This window comes from Parathielavia appendiculata (genome assembly GCF_033297405.1).
Source record: "Parathielavia appendiculata strain CBS 731.68 unplaced genomic scaffold N657scaffold_21, whole genome shotgun sequence".
Classification (NCBI taxonomy): domain Eukaryota; kingdom Fungi; phylum Ascomycota; class Sordariomycetes; order Sordariales; family Chaetomiaceae; genus Parathielavia; species Parathielavia appendiculata.
Window position 1 is genome coordinate 135,234 of NW_026944240.1, and position 23,075 is coordinate 158,308.

The 23,075-nt window shown below is 50.2% G+C and overlaps 5 protein-coding genes across 5 annotated transcripts; 4 read left to right on the forward strand and 1 right to left on the reverse strand.

Annotated features, from left to right (window-relative positions):
• N657DRAFT_649689 (uncharacterized protein) lies at window positions 1-248 on the forward strand. Its single transcript, XM_062793777.1, has 2 exons — window positions 1-54; window positions 92-248. Exons 1-2 carry the CDS (start codon window positions 17-19, stop codon window positions 234-236), a joined length of 183 nt encoding a protein of 60 aa, XP_062643682.1. The 5' UTR covers window positions 1-16; the 3' UTR covers window positions 237-248.
• A 3,460-nt stretch (window positions 249-3,708) lies between these two features.
• On the forward strand, window positions 3,709-4,437 carry N657DRAFT_557450 (uncharacterized protein; the record flags this gene model as incomplete). Its single annotated transcript, XM_062787958.1, has 1 exon — window positions 3,709-4,437. A coding segment is annotated over one exon (729 nt), but the record flags the coding sequence as incomplete, so codon positions are not given.
• Window positions 4,438-8,629: 4,192 nt separating this feature from the next.
• N657DRAFT_674591 (uncharacterized protein) lies at window positions 8,630-9,302 on the reverse strand. Its single transcript, XM_062795763.1, has 2 exons — window positions 8,979-9,302; window positions 8,630-8,928 (listed from the first exon to the last, which is right to left on the reverse strand). The coding sequence occupies exons 1-2, from the start codon at window positions 9,122-9,124 to the stop codon at window positions 8,673-8,675; spliced, it is 402 nt and encodes a 133-aa protein (XP_062643684.1). The 5' UTR covers window positions 9,125-9,302; the 3' UTR covers window positions 8,630-8,672.
• Window positions 9,303-10,351: 1,049 nt separating this feature from the next.
• On the forward strand, window positions 10,352-11,779 carry N657DRAFT_580849 (carbon-nitrogen hydrolase; the record flags this gene model as incomplete). The annotated part of the gene is made up of 3 exons (XM_062789484.1): window positions 10,352-10,496; window positions 10,554-10,878; window positions 10,936-11,779. 3 exons carry the CDS (start codon window positions 10,352-10,354, stop codon window positions 11,777-11,779), a joined length of 1,314 nt encoding a protein of 437 aa, XP_062643685.1.
• A 7,372-nt stretch (window positions 11,780-19,151) lies between these two features.
• N657DRAFT_705996 (uncharacterized protein) lies at window positions 19,152-20,272 on the forward strand (the record flags this gene model as incomplete). The annotated part of the gene is made up of 2 exons (XM_062797382.1): window positions 19,152-20,067; window positions 20,259-20,272. The coding sequence occupies exons 1-2, from the start codon at window positions 19,239-19,241 to the stop codon at window positions 20,270-20,272; spliced, it is 843 nt and encodes a 280-aa protein (XP_062643686.1). The 5' UTR covers window positions 19,152-19,238.
• Between the last annotated feature and the right edge of the window lie 2,803 nt (window positions 20,273-23,075).

The window sequence follows — 23,075 nt, forward strand, 5'->3', positions numbered from 1 at the left end:
TGTCACGGCCCCCACTATGAGCCCTACACCTGGGCTATTGGCAGGCGAGACACTGTGGATTTCATGACGAAGGGAACATGACTCGCAACAGAGGGAGGATATCTGGAGAGCGGGAGACTCAGATTGGGACTTGGAACTTCCCTCTCTCAAGGATCAGTCAGTTGGTCAGTGGTGCACGCACAATACAGTCGTCTTGCCTGCGTCTCGTTGTGGATTCGGTGCATCTTCCTTGGTGAACCTGTGTGTGTCACCTTACAAGGGCTCGGAACCAGGCCCTGCCCACCGTACAACCGGCCGTCATCGGCCGAAACTTGACAAAGGGCACTAGAAGAGCATGAGGGCCTCACAAAGGCCGACAGCTCCCTACTGACCCAGGCCCGGACTGGGGCTATAGGCCTCAAGGACTTCCTCTTCCGGGCTAGGGTCTCTCGAGTACCTACCCCCTACTGCGAATGCGGCCAGGGCAGGGAAACAGTGGAACATTTAGCTGTGTGGTGCCGCCAACCGCCGAATGTCACGAACCAACCATATAGAGACCTGGTGACGCGACGAAAAGCCAATCAAGACATGTAACACTAGGGGAAGGCTAAGAGTGGGGCATGCAGGAAGGATGACCGGTATCTCAAGAAGCCGGGTGAGCGCAGTGAGCGGCTCACCAGGATCACCACCAAGAAAGGTGATCGCAGTGATCCAGGTACGAGGGTACCTGGGGGACGAAGCTGTACATAATCTACGATCTCTGACGCCCACGGGCAGCACTGTAGCTTCCTCAGTAAGCAATACAAGCAGTCAGCTACACCTACTGTCGAGACAATTGCTTGTGCACTTGTTGTGAACCCTTTGGCTTCACCGAACCTCACCCCGTCGTTAAGTTGAATCTTCAGGAGCCCCTTTCAGAAGTAGGGGCTACGAGATTCGTCACACCGAAGCCAAGGACTTGGCCGGCTACAGAGATACGCTCACAGAGAAACCTGTATAGGGCTCTTGACGGGTGGGGGAGCAAAGAGAGAAGGCTTGCAAGGTGATTAGGTGGCTGCTATGCTCTTGGGGGGCTCCTAGAGTATAGGCTAGCTCTACGGCTAGAGCTAGGCTAGTTCGATGGCCTAGTTGGCTATCTGCGCCTTTCTTTTCACTGTAGCGGATGGATTCAGGATTTCAGACTGGCATAGGGAAGACAAGGGTTTTTAGTCCAGCCTTATAGGCATGGTTTTCCTTTGTAATTCGTGGTAGAGGGTCCGGCGAGCCCTAGGGCATAGCGGTGTATGAATAATAATAAAATAATAAATAAACCAAACTGTCACGGCGATTGCGCCGCGCCTGCCAGGACCCACGGGTGGGCCTCGGCGTGTGGGAAGCACGGGCCCCTGTAGTTTGAAGATTCTGCAACTCGCTGCCGCGAGTCCTGTTCGTAGCACCTCGAGCTACGTCTTGACAATCAAGCCTGCCCGTACCCGACGGAATAGAGCCCAGACTGTAGCTTAGACTGAATACACTTGTCATTGGATTATCAGCCTGTCCCGCCCGTGACACAAACCGATATTTCAAGACTTGCTACAACCACAAATGACAAGATAAATGATCGGAAACCAATAACGTTAGCTCTAGTTACTCTTTAAAGATTACCAGTGTCAATTCATCTTCTGACGCAAGCGGCGCTTCCTATCCTCTTCGGAAGATTTAGTAAGTACATTTCGCTTGCTCTTCCAGTGTACTAATTTATCGGTATATTCAGAACGTCCTTTGTCGTTGCGCATCCGTGCATTTTTTCCCTCGGGAGGTATATCCTGCAAAAACTTATCGTCTGTAGCTTGTCGTTTGTAATTTGCAGTAAGCTCGGTCGTGCCAAGGCTAACACGAGCCGGAATGACATCTAAAATGCGAAGACAAGCCTGGGGATCAAGCAGCTCTGTATTGAGCTCCCATGAACCGTTGCTATGAGATTCGTATTCAAGGTATCGTCTCATCTCATATATCACGCTTCTCCAAGATAATAGGAGTGATACGATTTGCCGCTCAACGCATACAAATTCTGCTATATCAACGTTGGAGAATCGTTTTCTAAGTTCTTTCGTCATTTTGTCCCAGCTCAACATTTGGTACTTCGAAATTCGCTTTTGCTCATCTGCGTTTAGGCATTTCTTAAAACCCCAAAAGCTAACCGTTATGTCTGCAGCACGTATATGATACAATTCGTCGACGTCCCATCTTAGCAATGACTGAAGAGACATGTTACATAAAGTGGCATAAAAAGTAGTTAAGATATTACTATACAATCTTTAGATCGGAGAGAGTGGGAGATTAAATAGCTTACGGCGTGAAGCTTCTAATTTTAGGATGCTAATATCTGTTTTTGAATCACGTTAGTACGTGTAGATTCGTTATAAATTGGTTTTGACTTTGGGCCTGGATGGATGGATGGATTTTATTTGCCCGGAGGCACGAAGCCTAAAGGGCCTTTGCACGCTAACTACATCCGGTTCTTTGACGTTTGGTCATCAACTCGTGCAAGCCCTCTACACTTTTAGACGTGAACCCGTTCACTACAATGGTTGCCGTGCGCTTAGAGCAGAAGGCATCAACATACCTGATCAGGGACTCAGGTGACTTTGGGCTGCTTTTAATGTAATAGCTGCTCTGAGACGGTCTCACATGATAACCTGGTAACCTTGGGCGATGACAGATGGATTGCGGACCAGTTAGACATTCTACCATCCGGCATGCGCAAACCCGCATTGGAGACCATAGTCGACGTCAGATCACGACCTCCGATTTCTGGGTTTGATTAGAACAGGACTTCGGCTCGCTTATAAGGAAGAGGGACAAAGAGGATGTCAATGGGGTGAGATACATAATGCTCTCGGGGGTTTGGGAAAAGGGGCATGACAGAGGGTTATTTAGCAAGCTTCAAAATTGGGCTATAAGTGTAGAGGCCACAGGTCAACGTGCCGCACTAGAGGTACATGTGTGGCTCTGAGAGAGAGAACAAGTGTTGCGCAGTAGTTCGGCCAGGCTGAGTGGTAACTGCACGCCCACTGATAACAACTAGGGCATGGACGTGATGATCCCTTGATTCTTTTTGGACTATCATGACCCTTCTTAGTTCTCAAAGAGTAGATTGAAACACGGAGATTATAGTAACCTATTCGCCTGAGCCGAGCTTCGGTGAGCTCGCTCATAGAGTTCTTCGCATTTTTGGCGCAATGATGTACATATATGGTTCATGGAGCACCTTCCTGTGTCGATAGCGCCCTCTCTCTTTATCGTCTACGTATAATGCTTTGTTTTCCTAGACATTACCTTCGCTCTGCGCCGCTGAATGAGTTTGTGAATTTACTATAGCGTTAATTACCGCTTTTCATCTTTGACCTTAGCAGCACTATAAGCAGATCACCCACGCGACTATAGTAAGAAACATAAATAGCTCTCTAGCCGCTGTACTAAATTAACACAGGCAAAGTATTCGGTCATCATACATCTAGTAAGCCACGCTAGTTATCGGATATGAAGAGTGCTAAACCTTTTAAACCCAACTATACGCGCTCTCTTGGGGCTTGTGGTTTTAGGGACAAACTGAGTTTTACGGACAAAATGAAGCATATACCAAACGAAATCCTAATCATTATTGCGTTTAATCTCCAACATGTCAGCGACGTTGGAGCTTTTCGCCTTGTCTGTCGCCGTTGGGCGTGTGCTGGATACATTGTCCTTGCCCGGCATCTCTCTGTCCTCAAGACATCAAGTTGCTTGGACGACTTCGTAGACTTCATCGTAGAGAACCCTGCCTCAGCTATCTACACGAAACACTTGTCAGTCTATCATGGCGCATGGACCCCACAGTCACGCATCAATTGGCAGCTTCACCCGCTGCTTGTTGGAAAAGAGGGGATCGCAATCGGGACCCGTTTGGATCAAGCTGCGGATAAAGCGTTCTGTAGGTACAAGGAATTCATCGAGACAGAACGGCAGACTCCGTTACGTAACTATCGGAAAAAGGTTTATCGCCTCCTCCAATTATTTCCTTGCCTTAGCCGGCTCACGATAGGCCATCTCAACAAGTATCGCTGGCGTGGTATTAGAAAGCCGCAGTATGCAAAGTTGATCGGCAAGATATGGCTTCTCCCAAAACTTGAAGACAACATCGAAGAGGCTATCCAGATCATACTTCCTACGCTTAACTCTCTGCCGAACATTACGCACATCGACTTAGAGGGAACATTTGCTCCTCCGTCCTGGCCGACCCAAAGCTACAAATATATTACGAGTCTCACGATCAATCCTCTATTAGTCCGGGAGTCCCACGAGGAGAAGGCTATTGAATTCTTGTCCCAGTTCCCGCGTCTCCAGAGGTTATCAATATCGCTAAGTCCAGCTAGGCTCACCTGTCTCCCGTTGGGAAAGTTATTGTTTCCGAGGTTAATCTACCTCAAAATAGAGAACGGCGTCTTTAGATACGATATTTTCACTGCGTTTATTGACCAACACCCCGTTTTAACCACACTGGATTTACGGCACGGGCGTTTTAAAGTAACGGTCCAAAAGTCTGTCACACCCCACATGCAGATCCCCAGCCACCCGCTCTTCAGGTCACTGAAACCATCAGCATATCTATACATAACGCAACCCCACCAAAAGCTCTAGTAAAACAGATATATATAGATAAAAGCCTTGGTTCCAGGGATCAATATTTTGTATACCAACCCCTGGCTTTCTTGACTGCAGCCAGCCGCCGGGGGATTGAGTCAAGCAGGCCGTCAATCTGGGCCTGGTCGATTGCCCACCAGCATACCCGAAGACATCGAGTAAATTCGGCCACATCCAGCTGGTTTTTCTTCAATAGCCAAACATCTGGGTATTGCTGCTTCATCCTCTGTTTCAATAGAGCCCACATGTGCTCGATTGGATTAAGATCTGGACTGTGGGCTGGCCAACCATCAAGGACCTCAACTGCGTGTTCTAACAACCATGTGGTTGAAGATGCAGACGTATGAACCCGCGCATTGTCTTGTTGGAAATGCCGCGTGCCATCGTAAATCGGAAGAAGACCTTTCTTCAAAGCCTGTTGATAACTCCAAGAGCTATATCCTCCTTTTTGTGGTGGTTGGTAGTCACGTTCCATGACTACAAGGTCAGTCCTCCCCCCTTTCCAAATGCCACCCCAAATCATGATCGAAATCGTGCCTTTGCCATGGTTTTGAAGGTTGACGAAGCTCTTGTCCCATTTCTGAGAAGGGAACCGGAAGACCCAAGCTGTTGGGCTACTTGAATTGTTTTGGCATGACGATTCGTCGGTGAAGATGGTCTTAGGTTGGTTAGCAAGATCAGAGGCTAACTTCGGAGTCACTTACTCGGATCAAGGTCTCAATATTCTCTAACCAAAAGCAGGCAAATGAATATCTATCCATTGCTACTGCCTTTGACAATGGGATCCTCTTCTGTGCACGCCATTTGCGTACCCGTTGCTCGCGAAGAACTCGACGTACCGTTGAGCGGGAGATACGGCCGTCTATGCTGTTAGTAAGCATTTGAGTCGTATGCCGAGGGAAGCGCTTAGCCAACTGTAGGATAAATCGCTTTTCCCGACGTGTAAGAACCTCTGGCCGGCCTGTTCGAGGCTTGGATTCAACAGTGGTAGAAGATTGGAACCGTTGAAGTATACGGTAGACTGCTGTCCTTTCGACGCGAAACGCACGAGCAACAGCCGACTGGCTAGCCCCGGCTGCAACGGCACCAATAATAGCTGCACGTGCTGCAATTGACAGCTCCTGGCCAGGTCGACGGCCGGCCGTCAATTTGGCCCCGATTTCGTCTAAATTGACCATTGTTTGTTGAAGCTAGGTTGGTTGAAAGGTTGAAGATGGTGGGTGTCGTGTCGCGTCGCGCGTTTAATTGATTGGGGTGTGACAGACTTTTGGATCCCCACTGTAGTGCGGAGCAGTCAGATGTTCTCGTATCTGGACGGTCTTGCGTTGGAAGGGCAGCTCCAAAGAGACATGGGCTGATTCTCAAGTGCGGATTTGGTTTGGATTTGAAAATCACGGACATCTTGCGTAACCAATGCCCCACACTTCTTGGATTTCCGAGTCCTGGGGGTGGCGGGACGGGCCCGAGACACGTCAGGCTGTCTCCAGATCGCGAGGCTGAAGCTTGCTGCAAGCCATGTCGCACGCCGTCACGGTGCCTGCGTATCTACACAGTACGATGTGTTGGGGCCCTTGGAGGTTGGAATTGTCCGGCTCATCCATGCCAGGAGAACCTCGTTGGCAGCCCAGACCTGGCCCGGGATCTTCCGTGTATCATCGAAGTCGGTGAATTGGTGGATATCCAGGGACCTTACAGAACATGGATCAGCCATGGTAGCGGTTGAGAACCTTTGCCTGGCGACCAGGTCGACGGGAGGGCTGCTGTCTAGGTACCTGCCTAAATGATGTTAGACACACTACCTTGTCTCGAACTAACGGGCATGAGCTGCATGCGCCCAGTCTGGAATATCTCGAAGCGCGTGCTTGTTCGAAATGGCCCCCAACAAGGGCAGTCTGATCCATCATTCGCCTGACAATTAGGTATGGGAACCGCGCCAAGCTTCCTGGCTTCCATACTGAGAAACCTACGGATAATCCAATCATCTACGCAATGGGTTGTCGGCCGCACGTCCCCTGTCTTGCCAGAAGATCCCTTGCGCGGTCGCTGCTATGCTCCGTTGTTGTTCAGGAGGAGTCAGCCTGGAAACATGTGCGCCTTTCGAAGCTCGACTTACTGTGGACATGCTTCCAGAAAAATGCCACTTGCCCAAGCCGGTTGTAGCAGTCTCTCCGTTCACAAGGTGGGCCGGGGACGTTGATGACTGAAGACCACCCTTGCTGCAAACCCACCGCAGGCCGACTAAAACCCCTAAGCGATCACTCTCCACCCTCCACCCTCCACCACCGAACACACGTTCATCACCTCGTACCACGGACAGCAGGCACCGCTTCGAGTGCCGAGGATAGGACGTTGAACACTTGGAGAATCGCCTTCAAGCCAGCCTCCTTCCACCCCAACTAACCCACGAGAATCCGAAGAAAAACGGTAGGAGAGAGAATACGAGCTAGAATGGACTTTGCATGGGCTTTAAGGAGATCAAGGAATATCTTGGGAAATGTATGGTTAATTGGTATTAGTTGCCCTTTCGGGTTAAGCCCGCCGGGCGGAATAATTGTGTGTGTGTGTGTCTCGCGCTGAGGTGGAGATGCCAAGGCTCATGCGACGGCATTCGGGAGCGAGCCAAGCTGCCTGCTGTTCGCGGCATGGTGGCCTCTGCATCCCGCCGCCTTCCCAGAGTTCACAACCTGCCATCTTCGTCAGAAGCTGCAATGACCGAGCCAATGAGCTCGCCTTGCCGCCTCACACCAGCGTCAACCACACTGTGGCCCAAAAGCAAAGCCTGCAACACCTTGTCAACGTGGCCACCCTTCTATCATCAGTATTCGAATTAGGACGACAGAAAGGCAAAAAACTGAAGGATGTGTCTTGAGTTCTATCCCCCTTCGCTCTTCTTGCATCTCAGAATTTCATCTGCCAGCGGACCAAACCTGCTCCATTGACAAGGCATCAATTGACCCACTTAGGTGGTGGCATAGCCACCACCTAAGTGGGTTCATCAAGGCAAACGTCCTATTGGCTACGAAGAGATCTGTTGGAAGTGGTGGCACTTGAAAGACGGAAACTGGGTTGCCGGTGCCATACCCTAGTCAAGGGTGACACACAGGTGTTGCATAAGGCCTGGGAGGCACCCGTGCAGCTTAAAGAAGGGAACTGGAGGAAAAGATGGTCAACAGAAGTCTCAATTTGACCAAGTTTCTGGGCGGCTCCCGAGCACTCGAAGAAGTTCACTGTTTTTAAAGGCGTGTCACCGTGGAATCGTGGTTGTGTCACGGCGATTGCGCCGCGCCTGCTAGGACCCACGGGTGGGGCTCGGCGTGTGGGAAGCACGGGCCCCTGTAGTTTGAAGATCCTGCAACTCGCTGCCGCGAGTCCTGTTCGTAGCTCCTCGAGCTACGTCTTGACAATCAAGCCTGCCCGTACCCGACGGAATAGAGCCCAGACTGTAGCTTAGCCTGAATATACTTGTCATTGGACTATCAGCCTGTCCCGCCCGTGACAGGCTGTTGGTCTTCCAACAAGATCAATGGGTCCGACATCGAGCCGGAACATAAGAAAGTTGCCATGTTTTCGGGGGAAAAGCTTCTGCGAAAGCGTACCGATGCCACTAGTATTGACTATGAGCCTTCTTAGGGTAGAAACTCCAAGGGCTTGATGCTGAGAGAAACAGCATACGTGGGATAGTTCTCGATGGGTCTCCGCTTAGCCAAGACCAGCTCAACCCATATGAAGAACAGGTACGTACGCCAATGGATCCAGTTCAAATCGCTATTAAACGGAATGCTTAGTATCCCCTCGGTACTCAACCATCGTCATGGAGTGCTCGTCCAAAGGATACCGCGGTGACCCATTCTCTATCTTGTGAGGCACCAAGAAGCAATGCAATTATACTATACTTATTCTATATGATCATATCACAAGGATCAGTAACTAGCATCTTACAAAAGCGTAATAATAAGTAGTTAACGTTATGCAAGTTCAATTTCCATCAGGCGGAGAGTGAAATGTATATAGCATGCCCAATCTACCTTCGCCTATGTACTCGGCTCTGCGGGGCTGTCCGTCATAACTTCGTCACCCAAGATATTCTGCACCAGACCCACGGTGAATTTCTGCATACCGCTTTTTAGCACCTCGATGCTCTGCTGGAATTCCGCCGTAGCGTTATCCAGCTTCTTCAAGGCGTCATCCGCTCTCGCTACGAGCTCCTGAAGGCAAGAGTCCCTTGCTGCCTGCCTCTGCTCAAAAAGGTCCATCCGGAGAGACATGTCCTGGATAATTCTTAGGATTCTGTTGTGGAATCAGCTACTATATCCTACAACTGATAGGGGAGGTTGTACCTTTTCTCGTCATCAGCCGCAGTGCTGGGTCCTAGTGATGATCCGAGGCCAAGATGTCCCTCAGGAGTACCGAACTCAAGGGGCGGAAGATTGTCCAGGCTCCCAAATTGAGTAAGATCAAGTCCAAACCAGTCTTGCTGATCCATCGTATGATACACCAAACAAATAAAATCTTAGACAACCGAAGTGCTTAACATTAAAGTCGTCCTTGGTCGCCAGATATGATTTTATATCATCTGCCTGGACGCTGAACAGGAAGTCACATACCCTGACGATTCCATGGAAGGATTTCCGGGAATCTAATTTCAATCTCCGCGTCTCGCTGTACTGCCGTACAGTAAGGCCTGCTCTGCTATCGGTAGCTGGCATCCTATGATTCTCACCTCCTGTGTAAATGCAGGTAAGACATATCACTGTGCCTGACGATGCTAGAGACTCCGTGCTGCGACAGTTGAGGGCGCACTGTATAAACCGGCCAATGGAATCTTTCATCACAATCACACGTTAGCGCTGTGCTCATTCCACCGAGCCGTAAGGTCTCCAGTTTCTCATTGTCTCGCTGTTGCTCACCCCAGAGTTCATGCTGCGAAATGGTCGGGTTGACATCCGCCCGTCCGACCGCAGACCTCCCCTGAAGCGATAAGTCAAAGGAAGGTGCTGATGCAGCATGTAGGATGACAATCCCATATGATTACCGAATTAGATACCAGAGCGTCGAGCAGATTTTCTGATGCTGTGGGTCACAGGAAGTTTACCAGACAAGAACTAGTGCCTCGTCTCTAATCTGAGTCCCGCCAAAGGGGTCTTCCTACCGCGGAACTATCGTACCGACCAGCAGCAGCTCGAAGCTAAGCGACAGCGGGCGGAATGTGGGTGACGTGCTGGCCGTGTGGTTGGTGGCAGCTGTCAAGCGTCCCTGTGGGTATGTGCTCGTACTCACTTGGTCAGCTTGCTTGACATGACTGGGACGGGAGGCGTAGATGAGCTTGGACCGACCGAACGCCTGGAGGTCTGGAGTAGTGGCCAAGCTGTGAGCTTGCTGAAGCAGGGTGCGCCTGCGAAGGCTGGGCGAGTCTGAGAGGAGGGGTCGACGTGGTCATGCCCTCTGGAAGACTGTGATGCTGGCTGCGGTAGCGCTTTAGCAGTCAGCCAAGGATCGAGACAAAGAGTTCAAGTAGCCAATCCACAGTGGCTTACCAATGGATCAGGTCCCCACATGTAAGAGGTCCCTGGATCCGTTTCACCAGGTAAGGTTGGCCATCATCAGATTATTTATAACACAGTCTATATACTTAGTACGGTTACCTCCTCAATCCAGGCATCATTTGCGGCGCTGACTTTGGAGAGACTAATCCCGCGAGTTTATAAGCACTATGAGGATAGCATGCCTGCAATTCGCTCCCCAGGTCGGCGACATCGACAACAATCTCAGCCGAGCCGATGCCGCCCTTAAAACAGCAGATCCCGATGGCTCGGTCCTTTTCGACATGCTTGTCCTACCAGAGCTTGCCTTCACCGGTACGGGAACATCCAACCTCCTACAATCTAGCGAAAAACCTAATATGTATACTACAGGCTACAACTTCGAGTCGCTACAGCATATCTACCCCTCCCTCGAAGAAGCTGGCTCGGGCATCTCTTCGCTGTGGGCCCGAATAACTGCCCTCAAGCACGACTGCACCGTTGTAGTAGGGTACGCAGAGAAGGTGGACGCAGCCGCCCACGAGTACTACAACTCGGCTCTCATTGTCAACCGCAATGGCAACATCGTCGGCAATTACAGGAAATCGTCATTGTACTATACCGATAAGACTTGGGCTCGCGAAAGCGCCGGCGGCTTTTTTCGGGGCAAAATGCCTGGGTTTGGGAATGTTGCGATGGGCATCGGCACGGATCTCAAGTAGGTCTTGCCGTAGGGCAAATTATTACCCTACGGTAACATGCTGACGTCGGCCAGCCCTTACCAGCCGGATACCCCTTGGGACGCATTCGAATTTGGGATTCATATCGTTAAATCTCAGGCAAACGTGGTCATTCTGATGATGGCCTGGCAGACAGACCAAAATCCGAGTTTGTTCGGCCGCAGCCCTCAAGAGCCCGACGTCGAGACACTTGTCTACTGGGTTCAGCGGCTTGAGCCCGTGATTTGCGCAGACAAGGAGGAGGAGGTCATCGTTGTATTCTGCAACAGGACTGGGGTCGAGAAGGACGCCACATATACCGGTACCAGTGCTGTCATCGGTATCAAGCAGGGCGAGATACTCGTCTATGGAGTTCTTGGATGCGGAGTGGTCGACCTTCTGATTGTTGACACGGATTGCCCGCCCCGATACAGACTTACGGGTTCCGATAGCACGGAGGCGGACGAAGAAAGAAACCAAGCATGCCAGCCAGCCCCTGCTGATCCCAGTGTTGAGAATGGGGTTGATAGACCTGACGAGCCTATGCGAACGCCCCGGTCACCGACCCACCCTCAGATCTCCTCCCGGTACGAATCAGATTGCTCTATTACAAAGGCCAACATTCCGGGTTCTCCAAATACACAGAAATTAGCGCACCGGCCATCCCGCCCCAAACTGGCAATCCCGTCGTTCACATTGAGCTTTGACCACATACAGAGCTCCCGTGAGTCGTGGTCTGCCGTCTTTGGCGGAGGAGCAACCATGACGCCGATCACACCGTTTGAGGAGGACGGATGGAGCTCTACCCCTATAGACCCGGAACCACCACAGTGGTACCGGAAGTACGAGTCAACAATGCCGACCTTGGACGAGAGTATCGGTGAGGAGGAACACGAGTAGATCGGAGGTCTTGTGCCCTTGTAGAAGCAATGGATAGACCCGAGAGAACAGTCTATATTTACAACTCTATTCTTGAATCTTGCGGCAACTACTGCTAGTGTAGGAGGAAGAGCGTTTGTAGCCTTGGTGCCACGGCCTGCAAGAGTAAGGGTACGCATTAGCGTTATAACGTTGACCTCGTAAGGTTACTGGTCTCTCTGCCTATAAGGGTTGCTTCGTTTTTGCTAGCAGCTAAACACTTAGGTACAGCCGCTTGATGTCCTTTCCAAGTTGCTTTCGTTTCAGAAGTAGCAGACTGCAACTTTTCTAGTAGTCTAAGCGTGTCACCTTGCATCTGTAAAAGCTCCTCCCTTTTTAACTTCAGAACATACTCTTTTCGATAGATTACTCCCCTCTCCGCTTCTAGGATTTCTTGTTCTTCCCTGGTTGACACATAAAGGCTGGGCGCCTCTGCCTTTGTATCCTGTTGCTCTTACATTTCCAGGAGCTCGGCTGCGCCTTGCGATAGTGCACGGCTTGACTCAGTTTCTCCATTCTACTAAATTACGCTTGTTGTGCGGTATTATTCTTTCAACGGCTAAGATATCCCTTAGCTCTTATCCACTTCACTTTGTTGTATACTTTTGTAGGTCCCATTCTAAGCTGCTAGCTTATGTCGTAAGGTTCGTTCTAGCAGTGCTGTCCGAATTAGAACTCAGGTGGTTTGGCGCTAGAACTTTGGAAGCTCTACTAATTTTCGAGTAAACGAAGCGCGCGGCGCCCAATTTAGAAAGTTGTCCTCGAAGCGCGCGGTACCCGATTTGGAAGTGTTTGTCATGTAAAAGCGTCTTAGTAATACGATACGAAATGGTTGGTCGTTGAAGCGCGCGGCATCGGTCTCATAAGGACGGCGTACGCATATAGCAGAGGCTCAGCGCTTCGGTTGGTGCTACCAGAATGTCTCTGCCATAGCCTGGAATACATATAGACCATTCTGACCCTTGCTAAAATTCCGTTGTGACCTTCGTGCTCTCTGACCCTCAAAATGCCAAAAACAAGCGGCCGCAACAAGAACTACTGGACAGGCGTAAGAAACCGCCAGAATGGCATCTTTAAGAAAAGTCACACCTTTTACAAATTTTACGGATTCAATGTTGCGGTTATAATCCAGAGAACGGACGGCAAAACTTGCGCATACGAATCTTCACCAGGTTATATCACCAAACTTCCTAAGCTGCTCAGGTCGCTTGACGAGATACATAATTCCGACTGTTTCGAGACACTTGCCGAACATAAGAAACGGCAGTTAGATTCAGCTGATTCGGGTCACCCAAGTCCTTCTTCAGAGGAAGGTTCTTCCACTCCTCTAACATTGCCGGATATGCCAACTACGGCATCGCCTGGCATATTCAAGTCAACGGAATCGATACAATCAGATGAAGGCTATATAAGTCTTTCCTCTCTCTGGTCGCTCTCGGAATCACCAAATAGCGTGTTGGACAATCCATCTATCGGACTCGAGGAAAGCAGCTACACACACCAGGAACAATCAGAACCGGATATTGGCAGCAATGACGGATTTCTGGGATCTTCGCCTGAACTTTCAGACCTCCTTGCCCCTGGAGCTCCTCCTCCCTGCAATCGCAGCCAAATTCCCCTCCCCTCGACACTGCTAGGACCTCACCAGTCAACTACAGGTTCGTCCTTGGGAAGGTTAGAGGTAAGAAATACAGAAGCTTCTATAGGAGGTATTCAACTAAACATATGTACAGTCACCTCAAAATCGGATCCATACGTCCCCTATAAAGAAGTGTGTTATCGATCCAAGACTGGTTCAGATTTCGAAATCGCTATCACAGGGGCGAAAGAACTCATTGGTAGAGCTTGCAAAGAATTGTTTTGCGAGTTAGATCTTTACTACCATATTGTATAATATGTAGTTAAGGCGGATTCTCAGTTCTAACCAGAAGGCTATTGTACCCGGGCTCAAGCTTCCAACACATTAGGTTCTTCACCGATACGGGAAGCTTGACAGGTTGGGGTTTGAGCTAGAGGGCAAGTGCCTCATTATAGATTAAACGAGGAGTTCCGCTCTGGAAGCCTCGTAGTTATCTTCAACTGCGAGCAATCTAGAGCTTGAGCCGAGAGACAATACGCAATTACCACAATTGACCATTATCACGATACCAAGTAGGTATCTGCTTGTATTGTCGTGGTTGCACGAGGGGAGCAAAGGTGGCTGGCTGCGAGGCGCAGGGAAAGCACTGCATGTGGGCCCTGCGCACAGATCATAACCGCAAGCCCCACTCCAGGCTTCCAACCCTCTCTATACCTAGCCCTCATTACTATCTACAACTACACAAACGTTAGCGCAATACAAGCCCCACCTACTAACCAAATATCACGGGATTGATAGGCAGTCTTGGGTATGGTGTTGAACTGCAATAGTTGCGCAAGGAACCAGAACTGTGGGCTGTGCGCAGCTACGGGAAAACCCTGCAGGGCAGAGCTACGCACAGACCATCTCCCTACATAACGTAGCCCTAACCTGTCACGGGACTATCCCTTGACACCAAATTAAGCAGCAAGTATAGATACTTCCATTTGATAGAGAAGTCATATTAGATTTAGTACTCGATACTTTCACCCTCAGCTGCAATCACTTTCCGTAACCTGTCTGGCATCGAGTGTGCCGGCCGTAGTAAAATGTCCTCCGGAATTGCATCCCATGCCTCCTGAATAGCCGTACGGAGAGCCGCAATACTAAGTCGTTGAAGATCTGGATAGTAGTCCTCGATGTAGCTCTTCAGCCATTGCCAGAGGTTCTCTATGTGACGGGCACCACGGCAAGGTCTGGTCAGCCTGCACATACATATGATATTGCACGAAGAGAGCAAGACTACCTATCTAGCGTGTGGGCATGCGACCATGTCTTATGCAGATGCTGGCCCAGTGCAGGTTCGGTGCAAAGGTCCGGGACATGGCATATACATGACGTACGCATACGTGGCCTGCGTGGCCAGATCCATTGCTCGGATCCGTGGCCCGGATACAGGAACAGGAATCCTGTGACACTCTATGAGGTCCGGGCTTCGTGCAGGCCAGTCTAATAGCTCAAGTCCAAGTGTCGTAATGAGACGCCTCGTTGATTGAGCTATATGGGCAGCAGCATTGTCTTGTTGAAAGGCGAATTCGCAGCTGTAAGATTCCCAGAACTGCCGCACAAGTGGAAGTACATAACGCTGATATTTCTCAGCGTTTACACCCCCGTATCCCTTCTCCTAGAAGAGCCCGGGTCCCTTGTGCTGTCCAGCGAAGCAGCCCAGAACATCCAGCCGTGTGATTTTGTCCGAAGAAGTGCCCAAGTTCGAGGGTCTTCGGTGTCGTGTATAGTAATCCACCTCTTCCATATAGAGTTATTAGTAGCCCAAGTCTCATCGCTAAAGATAACCTTTTCCCAGTCCTCGAGATTAGGTCGTCGAGCCAACTGCTCATATGCGAAGGCGAGTCGTGCGGCCCGGTGCTGAGCAGTTAGTTCAATCCTGCGGGGGCGTTTCCTCCTTGAGTAACCCATCGATCGTAGGGCTTTGAAGATCGCAGTCCCTCCAAAGAGCTCAAGCCCCGGGATATAGTGCTTCAAATCGCCCCATGGGAGCTCGCGGAAGAGGTTGTCGGCTTCGGGGTAATGACGGAGAATCTCTTTCTGCGGAGTACGGATCAACGGAAGTCTGCCTACATGCCCAGATTTCTGTGCAGTGACTGGGCCGTCACAAGCCCACTGCACCTGCCGTTGAGTCGCTCCCGAGGCCCGGGCAATCGCTTGATAGGACCACTTAGCATGATTGCGTAGGGCTCGCGCCTCTATTTTCTTATCTCGCGAGAGTTCTTGGGCACGGCGCCTCGTGGATGTCGTGGCTTAGCTCGTAGGCTCTGTGAGTTGCGGCTGCCCCCGTTATATACCACCGCTATCTATGACAGGCAGCGTCTGCCCATGTTTCAAGGTCCTCTCTTTCCTAGTTGTCATGTGTCCCTGCACGTGAACTTCCAGAGGTTCTGCAAATGTACGTTTGTTCTCGCACTCAAGGCGTCATCTTTATCTGGCCCTATTTTCTAGATCTTGCTCCCTCTCGAACTTGTATCCTGGTCTGACTTGACGCGATGCACTTATTTAATCAATGCAGATAGTTGCCGTTATGTCACGGCGATTGCGTCGTGCCCGCTGGGACCCGCGGGTGGGACCCGGCATGTGGGAAGCAGGGGCCCTTGTGGGTTTGAAGATCCTGCACCTCGCTGCCGCGAGATCTGTTCGTAGCTCCTCTGCGTCTACTTCTGCTCTAAATCCCATACAAAGATAATGTTCTTAATCTACCAGAGCTAACAATTCTCTATTGGTGTAGATAACAAGCAGCGCATACTTTTATCACATTACCACTCTTTCAACATACCCTAGGAATTTTCTTCGGTCTTTCCGCATAGTGGTCGGCATCGGACTTCCTCTTCTTGCTGGTGGCTGCTTTGGCGACATTGACTGGCTGTCGTTGAGGGAGGTCGGAAACTGACGGGGGAGGCACTGCTCTCACTGCTGTGGACCTTGCACAAGGTTTAGTCTCAAATGTGCTAGCTTCTGTCCCACTCGTCGAATCAACGTCCCGAGTCCCGAGGGACGAACGCCAAGGGGGAAAAGACGTATGCCTAAACCGAAAATCCAGATTCGTGGGGCCAAGCTGAAGAGTGACCGTGTGTTGGGTAGATCTAACAACGAGGAGTTCGGTGCTAATGGTGTGCCAGGGAGACCTCTCCTTGCCGAAGTAGATTCCCGTGGAAAAGACTACTAGGACTCGATCATAGTCTAAATCTTCAACGAGATCCGGACTTCTCGACGTAGTGTGAATAGGGAACCACTCTTCCACGCGCCCATCGCGGTCCGTATAGCCTTCGAATTGATTGACAGTTTCATCGTCTGCGAAACACTCAATGCGGACGCGCATCCCCATCATCCCAATGCTGCGAGCGTCCAATACTTGACAAATGAGTGGAGCCATGTGGAAAGCCGATTAGATCAGTCAATAACATGTAAAATAAGAACGAACTGAATGATAAAAAGGCCGAAAGCAAGGACAACTTTTTGCGTAGTTATATATAGATATCTAACTTCATATTAGAGGACACTATTATTATCGAGAAATAGCTTTAGGGTAAGCTTTTATCTGAGCGCGGGTACAGTCACTTGCGAAATCGGCTTCCGCTTTTCACATTCTTGTTTAATGTCTGAAGGCTGCTTTTTAGGCCTCTTAGCGCTTACACCGTACTTGTTCCTGTGGGGAATGCGCTCCTCAGTGGTTGTTGGGGTGTGGGTCCAATGCCCACTTACCTCTGACACTGAACTCCTCATTGCGAAAGCTCTTCCAGCTCCTCTTTTCTCCTCATCTTACGATTAGCGAAATTGATCTCTCCGTCGCGCGTAAGAGGTTTTGAATAGCGTAAGCTCCGAAGAACTGGGTCGAGAGGCCGGACTTGGCCTTGTGTTTGAAGACGGTAAAATCGCTGGGCTATAGGCGAAGCATGGAGATCTTTGTTGTGGTTGATCAGGGCGCTGATTTGCATCGCTTGGTTGAATGCGATCGACTTGCCCGTGGCTGGCTGGTTTGCACTGCGTCGATGCGAAGGACTCGGCTGTTTGGGCTGCAGTTTACACTTAGATGTATTTTCCAATAGAAACTGCTGAAAAGTGACAAGAGTGGCGAATTGCGTCTGCTGCGGTCCGGATCTGGGCTTTGGTATAGCCAGTGATACTGTGGATCTTAGCTTGGCTTTTGCTGGCATCGAAATAAAAAACCCGAACTCGCTGGCGTTCCTCGGTAGTAAGCTGTTTGGTACCGCTGGATCCCTGTGGCCGTGCCATCGTGCTGTTGTGAGTTGTTGAAACTAAGAGTTGCTTTGAAGAGGGACCACAGTAAAGTGGGAAGTTTGGGTGTGTTCAGCCGATTGGCCAAAACGCGTCAGCTTGTTATGCCTCACAGGTACCTGACATGCATGGGACTACAGTATTATATGTGATACTTTGTTCCATCGTATTACGTTACGATATTTCGCAGGCCTTAGGTAAGCTAGTTCGGCCCATGCGTAATAGTTAGTTGCCCTTTCGGGTTATCCGCCGGGCGTCAATCAATTGTATTGTATTAGACATTTGACCGTGGGAACTGTGAGAGACGAGCAATGCGTAGGCGAGGCACAAGGGCGCTGCAAGTACTACTCGCAAGCACTGCAAGTGGGACTACTCGAAATAACTCAGGCCACTGGCAAGACTGTCAATCAAGTGCAAGATGCCGTGACTGGGCCTCTCACCCCACAGAAGAACCGCTGTGGTCGCAAGCCCGTCCTCAAGAGTCCCGAGAAAACCTCCCTTATCAAATTCCTCAGTGCCGACCCTCTCCAGCGCAGGCTTCCATGGGCTGATTTACGGCATTACATACCTGATTTTGAGCTCTACGGGAGTATGCCATCTGCATTACGGTCCATCGGCTATACAAGGATCATACGACCACGGCGAATTTCTACCATCCAGATCGTTACAAGGCCAACCGCCTTGCCTTCGCATATGAGCAATTGTCATTGCGTCCTCGCCCTGAGGACTGGAACGAGTGCTCATTTCTGACGAAACGTGGGCCACCGACGGCCCAATGTGGAAGCAATGGATTACGATCCACGATACAGAGGATATAGAGACGTGGGCGCTAATCAGAACCAAGCCCCATGGCTGGATGTTTTGGGGATCTTTTACGGGAGGGATCAAAGGTCCTTCGTTTTTCTGGGAGAAGGAGTACGGCGGTATCACTGCTGAGAAGTATCAGCAGTTTATTACCCCTTTGGTCCATACATTTTGTGAGGAAAATGGGGCCACGGTTTTCCAACAAGATACCGCTGCCTCCCACTCAACCCGAGCAACGAGGTGGCTGCTTGCAGTGTTTGGAATCGAGGTTATTGCATGGCCAGCTCGAAGCCCAGATTTCAGCCCTATTGAAGATGTGTGGGCTTGGATGAAAATCTGGACTGAGGAACACTATGATATTCAGGGTCTTTCGAGTGCGAGGCTTAAGCAAGTTGTTCAAGAGGCTTGGGATGCCGCGCCTCCTGATTTTCTTCGCAGACTTGCGCACTCAAAGCCCCAACGGCACCAACTTAGGTGCTTACTGTAAGATACACCATCTCACTTGCTTCTCGCTAGGTTATTTCCAGCTTCCATTACATCTAAGCGCTGAGGGCTCTCCATTTAGTAACGTCGTCAGCGTCTCTTTATGTAGTTTTCAGAATTCCGAAAAAGAAGACTTATTCCGCTAATGCTACTATCACTTTTAGATTTTAAGACCTTCCATTCTTTCAATCATCCACAGCAGACCAATATAAATTCAGACGCACTCTCATCATTCTAATTAGATACACTCATAACGCATTTGTTCGAGATTCAGCGAACAATTTCAAAATGGGCCAAAAGAAGAGAAATCACCTTAGGAAGTCCTCGGAGGAAAAAGAAAAGTTCGTCAAATCCGAGAACGACGAAAAGCAATCGAGGGCCAAAAAGGATAAAAAAGGGTCATCGAAAGCTCCAACTGCCAAATCCGAAAAAGCCACAAAGAATAAAGAAAACTCATCGAAGGCTGAAAATGAAGAGATAGAGGTCTGGCAAGCGCCACAAGATGTTGGCAGGTCACCATTTGATGGTGATACAGATATGAAAGAAGCTGGCAAAGAAAATAACGACGGTTCCGATGACGATCCAGAAGGTAGTTCCTATGACGGTTCCGATGCCGGCTCCGATGCCGGCTCCGATGCCGGCTCCGATAATGGCTCCGATGACAGCTCTAATGATACCTCTCCCAGCTCAGATAGTGAGAGAGGTAGACGTGACGGTAAAGCTGGCGGTAACAAGGCGCGGATGGATTTCGGAAGAGCGACCACGGAGGAAAGGGACTTGTACCCAATAGAACAACAGGAGAACCGGAAACCGTCGGGAAAGCGCAAAAACCACATTACGTTGGTTGGAGATCCTGAATTGCAAACACGAGAGGAAACCCTTGCTAGGATCGTCGGTATCACACCATTAGGAATGATCTGGGTTGGGCTTCCAAGCCTGAATAAGAATAACCCCGATGTCGAGAGAGGCTACCATATAAAGGGGACAGACTATTCCAAGGAAAAAGCCGAGTATATCGCAAATGGCGGCCTAAAATTTGTTCCAGGAGACGAGAAACTCCTTATCGGTTGCACCCTGGAAAAACTCATCGTGAACAGCGTTGCTTATGACTTGCAAGGTCGGTTTGGTGCAGCCCTCGTAAAACCTCCATGGTCTGCTCACCTTCACTACTTCTGTAAGAGTGCCTTAGACAGACGATTTGGCCGGAGACATATAGACGCCCTTTTTAGATTGAAGCAAGAAGAATGTGGTCAAAAACACAAGGTGGACCGAAAGGCCACAGTTGAAGATATACTTAGGGATTTACAGAATTTGCACGTTAATGTTAAGGAGGAGGAATGGTAAAGTAGGAGATTTCGGTTTAGCACGTCACTTAGGGCTTATTTGCAAGGTATTTCCTATTCTTAGAACTATAACGGATATAATAATATAGTTAGGAGAGAGTATTGCCCTATAACGTACATGATAAGCGAACGTCCCAGACAAGCGAACGTCCCACAAAAACACATCTGCACAACATATTTCAACATGATTCAACCAACACTGACAAAAATGATTGAAATTACTCGGAATGGTCTTCCTCGGGCACTTTTGCAACTCCTTGACAGGTGCGTGCATTATGGCCAGGCTCGCCGCATCTGCCACAACGCCGCGTGCGCGTCTCGATCCTCGGCTTCCGACCACTACCCGTCTGCGTTTCCTCCCGTATCTGCACCGCAACATCTCTCTGGGCTTGCAAATCCTGTCCATCCTGCACAGTAAGCGATCCTCCTTGCCGTAACCTTTTTTTTTTTTACTCTCCAGCGTTTGCTTAGCGCCTCAATTACTGCTCGAAAGCTTTGGTTCTCTGCCTTCAACAATGCAAACTGATGCATTATCCTCGACGTCCCTTTCGCAAGTACATTTGCGGTTCTCTGGCTGCCTTGTCTTCCGTTTACCACGCCGTTCGGTGCCCGTAACAACTAGTACCGTCGAGATAACGCCCATCAAAAACCCAATCTCATCAAAGTTGTAGATATCTGCCTCTTAGATCCCGTACTTCGCGATTGTGTTCCGTACAAGCGCGAACCAGCCACGAATGATATCTGGATCTTCGCATAGGGCCCTCTGGTAGTCGTATTTCCGATTGAATCGGATCGTGAGGTCTGGTTGTCATTTAACGAAGTTGTGCGCCCAGCGCGTCCCGCGTCGCGTTCGGCAAGTAGTCGATTGGCCATATCTTCCACACTAGACAAGCGGGGAGGAAATCCCTTAGAATCCAGATCGAGGACATACTGAACAATAACCGATTTTCCAGTTCGGTCAATTTGCGCGAGTTAGCTGGAATGTCGCTTCGTGAATGTTTACCGCGTCTTCGGCGACTGAGCTTCGCGTAGTCCACAGAATAGATCCTAGCTGCAGCTCTTAGGCTTAGTTTCGGATCGTTCTGAATTGCTTGAAGGGCTGCTTGCACTTGGGCTTTGTCTTTTTTTAGGGGCACGTTGCGTTGTGAAGGAAAGTAGATAAAAAGATGGAAGGTACGAAGGAGTGAGTTTGTGGGACGTTCGCTTGTCTGGGACGTTCGCTTATCATGTACGTTAACGTATCTTATAAGCGAGTGACCCCTATAACCGAATGACCCACTCCCACCCCCCCCCGACACCATAACAACTATCCTCAAATATACCGCAACAATACTAAGAACTAACTACAATTACATCGGAAGCAGGTGTCACGGCACACAACGTGCAGCCATACCGTTGCGCCATGTTTCCGTAAAAGGGTACAAATGATTCAATCCGACAGATCGAACCACTGGCTGCACTATGAAGCTGTCTTTTGCACCTGTCGCCGGGCTGTAACCAACCCGACCAGCCGTGCCGTGACAGCAGGTGCGTCAGACAATTGTTCTTGCGCCACCTCTCCACCCATGGCGGTCTGGTCAAGTAGATCCTTTGCATCTTGTACCGCAAGTGATCCTCCAAGCCGTACACGTGTTCTTTTTGCTCTCCGGCGCTTACTTAGTGCCTCGTTGGCCTTACGAAGCGAAGAGACCTCTGACTGAAGGAGGGTCATCTGGTGCATCACAGCCATCGTACCCTTGGCAAGCTGGTCCATAGCAGCCAACATTGACGTTGGAGAGCTATTTTGATGATTGGCGATGCGAGTGTTGAGGAGCGTTGACTGCGAGTTGGTTTCTCGGGGGTTGTGTGGCGTCTGGAACACCCAAGGTTGTGGAGTGCTGGCCCGCGAGTTCAGGGGTGTTGGTGTATGGAGCCTCACATCCAGCTTGGAAAGCACCCTCTCTGGATTGTACGGCACAAGGCCAGCACCTGCAAAGCCACCCCGTATAATGCGCCAGTCGGCTGGGAGGTTGCACTCGGTGTACCAGTTGGCGAGGTGGTATTGCGCAGCCAAGATGATGAAGGGAGGGGTGGCCCAGCCGAGAGCATTGACTCCTTGGATCACGGTTGCCCATTCGCGGTTACCAGGCTGGGCCAGCTTTGCCTTGGTACGGCCATCCGAGGTCGTGACCACCATGCCCGCGAAGATGATGCCCATCATAAACCCGGTCTCGTCGAAGTTGTAGATATCGTCATCCACGATACCGTACTTGGCCTTGACGTTCTGTACGAGTGTAAACCACTCTCCAATGACCTTTGGATCCTCGCACTTAGCCCTCTGGTAGTCGTACTTGCGCGAACAGCGCGTTTGGAGCTCTGGCTAGCGTTTGACGAAGTTGTGTGCCCAGAGCTTGCCGACAGGGGGCGCGTCGCGTACGCGTAGCAGTTGGTTGGCCATATCTTCTACACCACGCAGCCTCGGTGGGAAAGCTCGTGCACATAGCTCAGTAATGTATTGAACAATAGCATTCTCTTCGAAATCGGTAAGCCGGCGCGAGTTGGGCGTAGTATCGCATCGTGCAGGCTTGCCGGCGCGTCGGCGCGCTAGGGTTCTACGGTTGACCCCATAAATCTTGGCTGCAGCTCTCTCGCTTAGTTTTTCATCATTTTCGAGAGCTTCGAGGGCTAAGATCAGCCGAGCTTCTTTTAAAGTAGTGGGCATCTTGAATGGTAGGGAAAATGTGTTGTTGAGTGCAGAGGTGTCGCGTGGCCGGGGGGGTGGGTCATTCGGTTATATGGGTCA